General features: G+C 43.3%; 3 protein-coding genes across 8 annotated transcripts in view; all 3 read left to right on the forward strand.

The window, feature by feature from the left end:
- Window positions 1-208: 208 nt before the first annotated feature.
- The window catches only part of lancl1 (LanC antibiotic synthetase component C-like 1 (bacterial)), a 22036-nt gene continuing 8908 nt past the window's right edge, over window positions 209-13336 (forward strand). The window contains exons 1-10 of one of the 6 annotated variants that reach the window (XM_019891147.1): window positions 209-268; window positions 492-593; window positions 674-791; window positions 1186-1396; window positions 2046-2193; window positions 2278-2424; window positions 2502-2684; window positions 3222-3398; window positions 3519-3591; window positions 4331-4675. In XM_019891147.1, the coding sequence (XP_019746706.1) occupies window positions 507-593; window positions 674-791; window positions 1186-1396; window positions 2046-2193; window positions 2278-2424; window positions 2502-2684; window positions 3222-3398; window positions 3519-3591; window positions 4331-4407 (1221 nt within the window). In that variant the 5' untranslated portion in view covers window positions 209-268; window positions 492-506 and the 3' untranslated portion in view covers window positions 4408-4675. Of the gene's footprint in view, window positions 416-491; window positions 594-656; window positions 792-1185; window positions 1397-2045; window positions 2194-2277; window positions 2425-2501; window positions 2685-3221; window positions 3399-3518; window positions 3592-4330; window positions 4676-13336 lie in introns of those variants that run through there. The other 5 variants (XM_019891145.1, XM_019891146.1, XM_019891144.1 and 2 more) reach the window with 5 other exon arrangements.
- Window positions 5985-8240, forward strand: mylz3 (myosin, light polypeptide 3, skeletal muscle). The gene is made up of 6 exons (XM_019891150.1): window positions 5985-6114; window positions 6425-6452; window positions 7136-7279; window positions 7365-7535; window positions 7614-7691; window positions 7773-8240. The coding sequence occupies exons 1-6, from the start codon at window positions 6112-6114 to the stop codon at window positions 7799-7801; spliced, it is 453 nt and encodes a 150-aa protein (XP_019746709.1). The 5' UTR covers window positions 5985-6111; the 3' UTR covers window positions 7802-8240.
- Window positions 9561-13336, forward strand: part of acadl (acyl-CoA dehydrogenase long chain) — a 5971-nt gene continuing 2195 nt past the window's right edge. The window contains exons 1-7 of the mRNA XM_019891142.1: window positions 9561-9911; window positions 11112-11429; window positions 11520-11684; window positions 12317-12383; window positions 12686-12850; window positions 12938-13039; window positions 13118-13231. Coding sequence (XP_019746701.1) covers window positions 9823-9911; window positions 11112-11429; window positions 11520-11684; window positions 12317-12383; window positions 12686-12850; window positions 12938-13039; window positions 13118-13231 — 1020 coding nt within the window. The 5' untranslated portion in view covers window positions 9561-9822. The remainder of the gene's footprint in view (window positions 9912-11111; window positions 11430-11519; window positions 11685-12316; window positions 12384-12685; window positions 12851-12937; window positions 13040-13117; window positions 13232-13336) is intronic.

Here is a 13336-nt window from a genome sequence, read left to right on the forward strand (position 1 = left end):
ACCTTGGAAGAGGGGCCTGGCACTGCTTGAAATTACACAACGGAATATTCCTAATTTGTGTACTTTCTTTTGCTCAACTGTACGACCACAAATTACTTTTTAATTACCGTTTCCTGTGTTCGCAGTGTTTTAAAATAGTGTATTTGTTTGAACAGCACGACCTCCCGTGTAGTGCCTCTTCTCTACCCGGTGAGGGCAGCATAGTTCCCGTATGCTCCAATCCTCTCAGGGTTGGGGAGATGAGGAAGATCGGACGTAAACATTCGCGGTGCGCAGTGAAATCCGTTGCTGTGCAATCACGTCGCTTTCAACGACAATATTGAATGACTAATTTCTTCTTAAAAATATTGTGCTTGTCAACGTATTCCGTGTGTTGGCCTAAGGCAGCGCTTTAGCTCTATTAGCTCGTAGGTGGGTGTGTTTCTAATTGTTATTATTTTACAGATGCTCCTTCATACTGAAAGGTTTTGAGTTGTTTTGCTTTTTTTAAGCATCCTGTCAAAGAAATGGACACGAGAGCCTTGAGGAATCCCTATCCTGACTTTGACGGGAGCCCTGAGCTCACGCAGTCGCTTTTTGACGCCCATGGCAAGGTACTCCACTCACTTTGGGAATGTTACTGCGTTTATGTCTGTGTTTTTAATAAATCTATTCAGACGTATGCCTTTTTCAGCTGACGTCTGCGTTTGCGCAGCGACTGAACAGCAAGATCGACGAGCTTTTGGCTGTCATGGAGAACGGGCTTAAGACTGCCGAAAAAAAAGATTGCACCACTTACACCGGGTGGGCAGGTACAGTGACGTCTGAAAGTCGGAAAGCATCGGAAATTTATTTGGCCCTAATCGGATTATAATAGTCATACACAACAGATTAATGCATATGATAATACACAATACAGTGATTTTGAAATGGATAAATATGTTGTGACCTTCGGGTGCTTAGGGCCAGTGTACTTCTAGGTGGCAAAAGAAAAGCAATGGACCTGGACAGAAACGATGACAAAAACTTGTTTGAGGTTGCAATACCAGATATACCCCAAAAACGTTTGCTTTATTTTTTCAAAAATAGTTGTACGGTGAAGATATAAGACGCAATAGCCACTTCGAAACAGCAAGCAGGTACTTCACATCAAAATGTGCATTCTCGAAGGCCCGGTGTCTATTTGGTGTTTGTTTCTTTGTTCAGGCATTGCATTGCTCTATTTGCACATGCACCGTATCTTCAACCAACCAGCATTCCTCCAGAAGGCTCTGGAACACGTGGGCCGCAGTCTGAAGTGTCTGACCCGCCGCCATGACGTCACTTTCCTTTGTGGTGACACAGGGCCGTTGGCTGTGGCCGCTGCAGTGTACCACCGGCTGCAAAGGCCCGGAGAGGCCGACGAATGCATCAGAAGGTCAGTGTTGCTGTTTGAAAAGATGAAAACAAATGGAAAACCTCATATCATGATCATAGTGACCCAAATTAAGAAGAATCACTTTTATTTTAATTAATTGACACTCTTTTACATGATAAACAATTTATGTCCTCTCCCTGTCTCCTCTCTGTGTATCAAGCACACATTAGCGCAGGGAGCACCTGAGGGTTTTGTTGCTATGCATGCAAGAACATGTTTAAAAGTCAGCTCAAGACAAGCTAGCAATTTCACGGTTTGTGAAGAAAAGCATATTTTTTTCCCCTATTGCCTCAGAAGTCACCACATCATATATTTGGCTCACTGAAAATGTGTCTTTCTTTCACTGCAATGTCCTAAAAGGTAGTCAAAGCCCAAATGTACAATATACATATTCCTCAAACTATTCTCATGAGCCAAGTTTACACAATAAAATTCCCAAATTATATTTGTCATGTTAACCTCCTCCTTCCATATTTCTGAACAAAATCAAACCAAGTCTCAAATTCTATTTCAATATTTGAATGAACACCACAATATTTCAGTTCACTGTCAGCTTTTCAGTTGGACTTTGGAATAGTCATGCAAACCATCACAAAGTGCCAAACGGGTTTGTTTATAGGTGTTTCACTCTCATATTCACCTCTTGCAGACTGCTGCAGTATCAGCAGACTGTCGTAAAAGGCTCTGGCGGGATGCCTGACGAGCTCCTCTACGGTCGGGTGGGTTACCTCTATTCTCTAATCTTCATCAACCAGCAGCTGGGTACGGACAGAATTCCTTTGCAGCACATCCAGCAGGTGGCAAATTATCATCATTCACCTTTATGAGCTCCTCCTTCAAATAGTCACCGATTAGCCGCCATGTTTCATATTCTCCATCAGATCAGTGAGGCAATCCTGGCATCAGGCGAACACCTCAGTCGGAAATTTCATGTCCAGAATCAAAGCCCCCTGATGTATGAGTGGTACAATGAACAATATGTCGGCGCCGCACACGGATTGGCTGGCATCTATTATTACCTCATGCAGGTAAAGGAACCATCATTCTGTTGTTAGCATAACAAGAACCCTCCTATTTTGACTCTTACCTTCTTTGACCTGGGCAGTCTGGCTTTGTTGCGGGTGAGGAGAACGTTCGCAGGGTGGTCAAACCCAGCGTGGACTACGTCTGTCATCTCAAGTTCCCCTCTGGGAACTACCCTCCCTGCGTGGGAGATGGTCGGGACCTGCTGGTGCACTGGTGCCACGGATCCCCGGGCGTCATCTACATGCTCCTGCAGGCACATAAGGTGAATGCTGAGTTGCATTTCTAGCATCAATTACAGTTTCTGTAGGTTTTGCGGGTGAATACTGAAGAGCTGTGGCTGATCTGATATGTTGTGGAATTAATTGCATAGTTGGGATGCGGAATGTGAGACTCGTGTTGGGGGAGGGAATTTCGGTGCACAAAGTACATGAATGCTCTTCAGAAAGAAAAGAAAATATATGAAAAATATCTCAACTGTATTTATACAGCACTTTAAAAAAAAACACCACTGTATACAAAGTGCTGTACATGGAGCATGAATAATTCATACAACAACAAAGCAATAAATTAATAATGAGGACAGTAGAAATCACAAAAACAGTCAAACTAAAAATTAAGTCTCATGCTAAGTCAAAAGTCAAAAAATAAAAATTGAGTTTTAAGATGAGTTTTAAAGATTGACAGTGAGGGTGCTTGCCTAACGTTCAGCGGAAGGTCATTCCAAAGAGGGGGACCAGCAGACCAGAATAATCCTCTCCATGTTGTGGTCAAACTGAATGAGTAAATTTGGACGTTCCAGGTGTTCGGTGATTCTCAGTATCTGGAGGATGCTCTGCAGTGTGGCGAGGTTGTGTGGCGCTGGGGATTGCTGAAGAAAGGCTACGGGTTGTGTCATGGCGCGGCAGGCAACGCTTACACTTTCCTGGCTCTGTACCGTCAAACACAGGACCCCAAGCATCTTTACAGAGCCTGCATGGTTTGTACATGTCAATGATGTGCTCCTGACCCACATAAGTAGCTTCCTGAAATATACAGCGTGGCGCACAACATACTCTTCAGGATAACTGTCACTGAGATGTTTTCTTTTCTTGTTCAGTTTGCAGACTGGTGCATGAACTATGGCTCGCATGGCTGCAGAACACCAGATACGCCCTTCTCACTTCTCGAAGGTATGAGTGCCAAAATATTGTGCTATGAAAACAGTGGTGAGTCACTACACAACAAGAAGTGGTTTTTACTAAAAACCGAACTCCCATTTATTATTGTCAAACTGAACACCAAAACAAATACAATCAGATTTTGTCTCTATAAAACAACCTCATAATTTTGTAGTGGAACTATATATTTAGGCAGACAGTATGACAATACTCACATGCATATATTCTTTATCCTCTGCCAAAAAAGAGCAACTTATTGGGCCATGATATCTTTTTTTAAAAACTGGTATTCTTTTCTGCCTGCATGACTATGTAATACTTCTTCCCGGTGGCCAAGTTGCACACACCAAAAGGTGTCACTAATTATTAATCATGATGCAGAGTTTAATTCTCAATATTCTATTGCATGGTGTCATGTTGTTTATCCGTTCAATCCATTATCCGAGCCGCTTATCCTCGTGAGGGTCTCAGGCGTGCTGGAGCCTATTACAGCTGTCTTTGGACGGTAGATGGGGTACACCCTGAACTGGTTGCCAGCCAATTACAAGGCACAGATAAACAAACTACCAGTCAGACTCACAATCACGCCTAGGGACAATTCCATTCATCTCAATGGGGAAAGATGATGTGAAATCTGAGTGTTGTCAGTCAATGGTGTAAATGCAACACAAATTAAACGTGTTTCTCACGGTACCACTGTAAAAGGAAGAGTCGCTTACTTGGCTTCGCCCGCTTGTGTCACTTCCTGTAGGCATGGCAGGTACAATCTACTTTTTGGCCGACCTCCTGCAGCCAATGCAAGCACGATTCCCAGCCTTCGAGGTGTGATTTGCCAACAGATACGTATCCTGCGGTGACATACCAAGACTGGATGTGAGATTTCTGCGTTTTCCCAGCTCACTTTCCTTCTGCTAATAAATTCACTACACACCCCATAATAGTCAGAACATAATGGAAAGATTGTTCTGTATTATTTTGGGGGGCCAACAGTTTGAGTCGTCTGAGGATTTCTCTGTTGTCCATTTGGTAATCATGCTCTCTCATCGATGGATCCTTTGCACTGTCTAAGTAATAAATAAGTGATTTGTCACAGCAACTCTTGTTGTTCTTGTGCAGTGGCGCAAACCGCCAGAGGGAGGCAGCAATGGTCCGCATGGCAAGAATTAATTTGCACTATTCAGGCTATGTTAATTTGATGGTTAAATTTAATGTTGATTAGGCTTGATTCAAATGGGATTGCCAAATATTAGAAAATAATGACTGCATTAACAGTTAGGTCAGGGAGTGAAAGCACTTTCATCCAAGATGACTTCTCAGCGATTGGGTCACGTCTTGTCTTGTATGTCGCTTCGCCCGTGCAACATCGTGTATGGCTCCCCAGCTCTCTTTCCCAAATAAGGCTCACACTTTAGACTCACCCAAACGCCACACTGCGACACAATGCCACAGCTCTTTTTTTATTCCTTGGGCCTTCTCCGTGTCACATGTGTAGGGGTGGGGGTCGTCTGCATGCTCGGGCAGGAGGGGGCCATGCCTGAGAAGCAAGAGGAGAGTTTGCTTCCCCCCATCTAAGAAACCAAACACCTCACACAGGAATAGTTAAAAATAGAGCTCATCTGTGCAGGGGCATGTCCTAAATGGGTTCACCCTTTCATACAAATGCACTTCTCTTGGCATTACATATGTATGTTGTACGTGCGATGGCGAGGCTTTGTCATCATTACAATACATCACTCTTGTCTGTATGAATGGTTCTCCGACTCAACTGCAACTGCATACAAGGGCCTTTTTAAATCTGATTTTACTGAATATGTCCAATTAAGACAGATTGAAGACATCACCCACAGTAGAGGATGATTCCAGCAGTCACAGACTGCATCTCAGCACCATGGAGAGCGCTGGCGGTGGTGAAGGAAACTTCTGCAAGCCGTTCAACTTGGGTATTCTCGCTACATTTTAAGGTTCCTGAACATGTCAGACATACAGTATATGACTTCGACAAAGTGATGTAAATGAATGGTTACCCTGCAGTCTTGAGTGTGGTTGTAATTCATTGCAAGAAGAGGATCCATCTCCCTGAGGTTAATAAAAGGTGTAAACAATCTCTCTGGGTGTGGAGGCCCTCTGAAGAGAGTCACTAGGCTGCACAGGTTTGATAAATTTTCACGATGAAATTTCTGATTGCATCTTGGAAATGAGACAAAAGCAAATGCCATCCAATAATTTTACAGTTTAAAACCGCAGTTTAAAATGCTTTCAAATATTAAGGCTCAATGTGTTGATCCTAAAAATAGCCCCGCCCCCTTCTAAAGGCCTGCTGCTACCACTGCCTGGCCGTGCCGCTCACCTCTCTGTTTGCCCTAAGAAAGTTAAAGATCTCCCAGTGTGTCATCTGAGTCGCCTCATTACCATGTGTGACATCACAGGCCTGGAACAAATAAGAGAGCGCTCGAGCCAAGGCTCAGGACCACTCTGTCTCAGGACTTTGGCCTCTTTTTTTTCGTTCCTCTCCTGCATCTCCAGCTCTCCAACATGGTGTGTACTCACTTGGGTGGTGCATCTTTTCGGTTGGGGCTATGGTACCAATACAGTTACTGTTGCTTTTGTATTAATTTGGATGGGAAAGAAATTATAGAGACAAGAAATTGCAATTGACATGTTTTAGTTGCTCTGCGTGATGATGTCGACATGTAAGTGAAAATGCTCAAAAGTAAATGTAATTTTTATAGTTATAGACGGTTTATTTTATCAAGTGAGCATCTGATGTTTGTGTTCTAATGGTTACATTTGTTTTATACACGTCTCTGTGTCTTTTTGTGTGTGTTTGTATGAATTTCCGTCACAGACCGAGTTCACAGCGGATCAAATTGAGGGTAAGTGAGGAAGATTGTTCAATTGCCATTTGTCATGGTCCCCATTAACAGTAATCTGCGCCAGTTGCCATGGGAATGTTAGTTATTTCTATTCTGAGCTGACATGGCCTCTCCCTGTGAGCCGCACTGTTAATACCCAGAGTCAAGGTTTCACATCCTGACTCGATGAGCAAGGTCACCTTACAGTCAGGAAATCCCAATTTTGATCCTCGCCGCAATTGAAACCTTGCCCTATGTTTCATTCAATAATGCGATGATCGTTGAGGGGAAACAAGATCGCCGCGTTTGTGGTCTTAGATTTATTTGCCGCCACCCTGAAGTCCCCAGTCAGCATTTTAAGTTTACCACAAGTGTTGCCATGCCTCTATATGGCAATTGTTGGGGGGGGGGTATCAGTTTGCACCTCCTCCCCCCTTCATGGGGAGCAACGGAGGAGGGTTGCAGTGGTGTGTGTGCTACAGCTGTTGCGACACTCGCTAGTTGCAAAATAACATAAAAGCGTCATCCAGCGAGACGCTCTGATGGACAAAAATAGATCACCTCCGCTTCCACTTAGTCTGCAAGCCAGCATGGCGCCACATAGCTGCCATGGTGGCAAACATTGATATCAAGTAAAATTTGTTTTTTTTTTAATTGGAACCCCAGTGGGTGTAAAAAAAATCCCCATGTTCTCTCCTGCTCAGACTTCAAAGAGGCCTTTGGTCTCTTCGACAGAATTGGTGACAGCCAGGTGGCCTACAACCAGGTGGCCGACATTATGCGCGCTCTGGGCCAGAACCCCACCAACAAGGATGTCGTCAAGATCCTGGGCAACCCCACCGCAGATGGTAAGACCTCAACCTCTCGTGAATTTCTTGTCAGACAAACGAGTGTGCGTACTTAATGCCCCTCCACTTGTCACACCACCTGCAGACATGGCCAACAAGAGGATCAACTTTGACACCTTCCTGCCCATGCTGAAACAGGTGGACGCTCTGCCCAAGGGTACCTATGACGACTATGTTGAGGGTCTGCGCGTCTTTGACAAGGAGGGCAACGGCACCGTCATGGGTGCTGAGTTGCGCATTGTGCTGTCCACCCTGGGTGAGGCCCATCTCAAATCAATACGAAAGCATTGAAATGCCCATCCCATTTGTGACATGGAGCCGTGTCGTCCAACAGGAGAGAAGTTGAACGAGACCGAGATTGATGCCCTCATGGCCGGCCAGGAGGATGAGAACGGAAGTGTGCACTATGAGGGTACGTTTCCTGGGATAGCACGGCATATACGTCGTCATTCTCTTTCTAGGGTTAAAGCTCTTCTCCCTATTCCTTTTGCAGCTTTCGTCAAGCACATCATGTCTGTGTAAGCAGCACGCAGCAGGAGCGTGTTCAGGACATCGGACACTGTGAGGAAGACCAACAAGAAAAGACAAGGACTTTGTTCAAGGGATGTTGAAGCGAACCCAACTTGTTTTATTTTGTTTTCCTTTCCGTTTCAACCCTCCTCTCTCGCGACATCCCCTTTCCAGTGTAGACCACATCACTAAACATCCCACCGGGGGCGTGTCTCTCCACTCGCCGCATGAGGTGAGGAAACGGGGGAGCAGGGGTGACCGCTCATCAAGTGAGGGTCGATCCCTCCCTTCCCACTGCCACCTCATTCAGTCGAGCCATCACTGGCCCAGTAGTGCCAAAGGTCCTGGACAAAGGCAGTGGACTGACCGCCAAAGTGTCCCACCTCCCTGAAAACAGTTATTTATTTTCATTCTGTTCACTGCAGAATAAACTTTTCCAAAGTACATCCCAGCTCAGTTTGTTTTTGATCTTTCATTCACACTTTCAGAGCAAGAGAGAAATTGCAACACACGGTTAGATTACATCAGCAGACTATACTGTATAGAGTGAATTTATTTCAGTTGTTCAATTAATAAAGTAAAAGTCAAATTTAGCAGATGAATAATGGAAAATACATTCCAGAAGGCAAAGTCTTATCCTATTTCTAGATAGAAAAGAAATGGTATTGTTATGTATTATAAATCTTCAAATGGTACAATTTAGTCTGTAAGTGGCTGGCGACCAGTGCAAAGTGTACCCCACGTTTCACATAAAGGCAGCTGGGATTCGCTCCATTTGAGCACAGGGACAACCACTTTAGAAAGTGGATGATTGGTTTATGTGGTGATTTTATTTATTAATCTGTAATCAAAACTATTTTTAAAAAATTGCATCAGGCAATATTTCCTTCTGTGTATAGTGAATGTGTGTACTCTATATTTAGAATGTAATGTGATGCACTGGCTATGAGTTTCACTTTTTTTAATTCAAGCGGCAAAATAAATTGAGCTTGCCATCATATAATTTATTGATATACACCTGTGCAGTGAGTAAAAAATGATTTTAATGTACCTAAAACATGGAGTTAAAGTGTCTGAAAAGGCACTCACAGTGAATGGAGGCTTTTCAAGTATTTAAAAGTCGCTTCATCTAGGTAGGGGAGCAGAGGACTTTTGCAACAAAAAGAAATACTGTACTGTCACTATGTTTGAAATGTGTTTTGGGAACATGAAGTTTCGTGAAGACGAAATACGTACCTGGAAAAAGTTTAACTGTTCCCATGTGGCACTAAAAGACAATAAGATCATGCAAAAGTCGAGACTGTGAACATGGGAAAGCGTACAGTAATTCTATATAAGTGAAAGTGATTCTCAAAGCGTGGTACAGTACGCGTACACACTACTGGTACGCTGGCGCCCTCTAGTAGGTATGTGAGGGAATCACTGAGTTAAAGAGATCCATCTATCCATATAAAAATGGAGTAGAAATGAGTACACTTTGTTTAAAACATGTATTTAGGTGAATTGTTCTGTAACTTTTATGTGCAATAATTTTAAATGTATAAATTATTTAGGTGCAACCAGTAATTCTTATGGGTGGGTAAACGCAAACGAATCGATCACAAAATGTATGCATGTTTTTTTTTTTAAATAATTGCAAATTTTACCACCCGCAAGTACTTGTGACGCCATGGTCAAAAAGCCTGGCAATGATGCAATGCCGGTGGTGAGCTCCAGGCTCGGGAGTTGAGTTTAACCCAAGATGTGTTCTGTATTCATGTCAGAAGAAGAAAATTGCGTTAAAAAGAGGTCTCACTCTGTCGTGTTTTAAAATGACACAACTTCCTCAACGTATTGATTAGTAAAACTACACTATATGTGCGGTTATTTATGGTTACATTTAATTTGGATGCTATTGAAAAAAAGAAAAGAAAGAAAGAAAACCAACAGAACAGACAGCATTAAAACAGAGTGATGTGTCTTACCAGCATATACGAACAGATGTGTCTTGAGTTTGTTTCAGCGTCTAACCTGTCGGATAGTTTTTTTCGATTATGTTTGTCAGAAATCTAATCAAACTATTACGCTGTGACTATAAACAAATCACTCGGTCAGCACAGATTCTGCCGTCGGCTGCAGCAAGGTAAATGTTGCCTAATTAATATGCAGTACAAGAGAAATGTGTCCAAGAAAAATCCGTTACCGAGTACAGTGCATATATTTGTTTTTGTAACCACTGCTCCTTATCATTATCTTCGATTGTGTCTCTATGTTTGTCACGTAGGTCTCAGCGACCTCTAACACACTTTCACGCAAGACCTTCTGAGAACCTGATATGATATCATTCATATTTTGAGGGCTGGTTTTAGCCACATGTCGGCGTATGATTAAAAATAATTTTCTTATTCAAAGTTAAGACTTTACTTTTTGGAGGGGCGGGGGACAAAAGAACAAAAAGTGATCGGAATATTTCATTTTGTTAGTAAGATCAGAAAACATTAGGTTTCATGCTTATGTTCTGGAGTATTTTAAAAAATATTCTCAATGTACAAGGTGTCCTCCTGGATGGAGTTTGCATATTTACCCCCATACTAGTGTGGAAAGGGGCGGCACGGTGGAAGACCGGTTAGCATGTTCGCTTCACAGTGCAGAGGTGCAGGATTCGATTCCGGCTCTGACCTTCCTGTGTGGATTTTGCATGTTCTCCCCGTGCCTGCGTGGGTTTTCTCCGTCTAGTGTGCCCACCCCCCAATTCCCAAAAATATGCATGGCAGGTTAATGAAACACTGTAAAATTTACAGTGTAAATTGTCCCTAGTTGTGATTCATTCTGAGCGCAAATGGTTGTTCCTGGAAAGACATGCCTTCTGGGTTACATTACTCTATTGGTGTGAATGTGAGTGGAAATGGTTCTTTACCTGTTTGTGCTGTGTGATTGTCTGGTGACTGGTCGAAATTCAGCTCCCGCTCATCTGTTACCCCAATGAGGACACACAGTAAATGTTGAAACTCAACCAGTTTCTGTGTTGCAATTTCAAGCGTTGCATGATGTTACAAAGATCAGTAATTTGGTAATGTCTACGTTAGATTTGAATAGCAAATCTTATGTGACAGCCTCAGATGTCAAACCTGAATAGGTGAAGATAACCAGTTCCAAAACGCTGCTTTTTCCTCTGCAAATGTCATATTCATCACAAGATGTTGACAGTCTATGCATATCTGCAAGAAGAAAGCAATTCAGTTTTGTTGAAGCCTATGGTATTGTCCATAGAGAATCATCTCAATTTGAGGTTGTCCGGTGGTCCACTGTTTTTTATTTTGAAATACTGGACTCTTGCACCCAGATTGCAGCACAATGGTGCCCATGAACTTGGTCAGCCGGTCCCCTCGTCTCGTCCAGAGACATCCAAAGCAAAGACCCTTATGGACATCGGGACTCGCCGTATTTTCAACGAAGACCATGACCTCTTCAGGCAGAGTGTGCGCCGCTTCTTTCAAGAGGAGGTCGTGCCACATCACAAGGAGTGGGAGAAGGCTGGTCAGGTGAGCAGGGAGGTGTGGGAAAAGGCCGGTGAGCAAGGCCTTTTGGGAGTTATGACACCAGAAGAATGCGGCGGCATTGGCGGGGACCTGCTCTCAGCAGCTATCACGTGGGAGGAACAGTAAGAGGAAAAAAAAAAAAAACCATTAAAGACATCAGATGAAAATGACATCTTTTTCTCATGTACCCTCTCTTTGTTTTCTATCACCAGAATGTACTCAAACTGTTCAGGACCTGGTTTTGCGCTTCACTCTGACATTGTCATGCCTTACATAATCAACTATGGCACCAAGGAGCAGATTGAACATTTTATTCCCAAAATGGCCGCTGGAAAGTGCATCTGCGCCATTGCCATGACTGAGCCAGGAGCGGGCAGGTCAGGACTGTTTATAACACATGGAACCTCTAGTTAGAAACTTAATTGGTTCTTTGAGCCCATTTGTAACTTGAAACATTCATAAATTGAGGTGGCGCTGCCAATTGAAATGAATGGAGATGGAATTAATCTGTTGCAGTCCCAAAATGAAGTTATATTTACCTTTTTTTCCCCCACTAGTATGTTGTTTAAAATAAGTATTGCAATTTAGAAACAAGTAAAACACATCACATTATTAAGAAATAAAATGGTTAAAAAAGAAATATGCTCATTAACTTTACCAGAGGAGGGGGGGAAAGGAGAAGAGGATGACAGCTCCTAATTCTACATTTCTTCTTCCATAATAACTTGTCCATGCCAAGACTGTTCTGATATTGAAAATAGTACATATATAAAGAGGTCATCTTTTCATGAAAACTGCATACATAACTCAAATTTTAGGTAAAGAGGGTCATTTGTAACTAGAGGTTCCACTGTATTCCAGTATCAACATTTAATTTAGTCATTCTTCTGCTTACCACTTGTGGAAACTAGCATATCATTCGTGGTACACATAGCACACTTTCTCTGGTTTGAACAATACAATATGGCTTGCTCGGTGCCCTGAGTCATGGGGTTCATGACCTTTTCAGTGATCTTCAAGGTGTGCGGACATACGCCAAGCGTGATGGCAGCGATTGGATCCTGAATGGCAACAAGGTAATAATGTCTCCAAGGAAGGCAAAAGACAGGTAACATGTTTTTTTCTTTTTTTTTTTGTCCTGGGATCCAATTCAGTTCACTTCAGATATAGTGGACAATAAAATTTCCAGTAAATTTTGCAAAAGTCTCTTGTTCATTTTCATGGTCAATTAGACTGTGGAATTTGGATGGATGATGGCAGTTTTGAGAATGGATAGATTGGATTGGATTTAGGACCCATTACAATGAAACTGTACTGCTTGGGGGAGACGATGTGCTTGATGTATTGCATCTCAGAGTGACCTGGTCAACCTGTGCAGGTGTTCATCACCAACGGCTGGATGGCCGACCTGGTGGTGGTGGTGGCCGTGACCGACCGTGAGGCAAAGACAGCAGCCCACGGCATCAGTCTCTTTCTGATAGAGGATGGCATGAGTGGCTTCCACAAAGGGCGCAAGTTGGAAAAGATTGGCCTAAAGGCACAGGTACTTAAGACCGCACATTTGATGAAGATTGTCTTTCCCCTCTGACATGCCAGCGCTTGTATTACCTGTCATCATCATCTTCTCAAGGACACCGCTGAACTTTTCTTTGAGGATGTACGACTCCCAGCGGAGAGCCTATTAGGCGAACTCAACAAAGGTTTCTACTACTTGATGAATGAGCTGCCGCAGGCAAGTGCCCGCTCTAGTCTGCACGCTGTTTTTGCATGTTGGCTTAATCTAATTTGTAATGTTGTGATCTGTGTTCAGGAGCGTCTGGTGATCGCCGACATGGCCGTCGCAAGCTGCGAGTTTATGTTTGAAGAAACCAGGAACTACGTGTTGCAGAGGAAAGCATTTGGAAAGACAATCGCTCACCTCCAGGTGTGTAGGGTGGCTTTTTGTAATTTTGTGAGACTGTGTTGCCTTAAGGCAGGGGTCCCCAACCGCCGGTCCGCGGACCGGCACCGGTCCGCCGGGCCTTTGGTA

The sequence above is a fragment of the Hippocampus comes genome, unplaced genomic scaffold, assembly GCF_001891065.2.
Source record: "Hippocampus comes isolate QL1 unplaced genomic scaffold, H_comes_QL1_v1.1 scaffold174, whole genome shotgun sequence".
Classification (NCBI taxonomy): domain Eukaryota; kingdom Metazoa; phylum Chordata; class Actinopteri; order Syngnathiformes; family Syngnathidae; genus Hippocampus; species Hippocampus comes.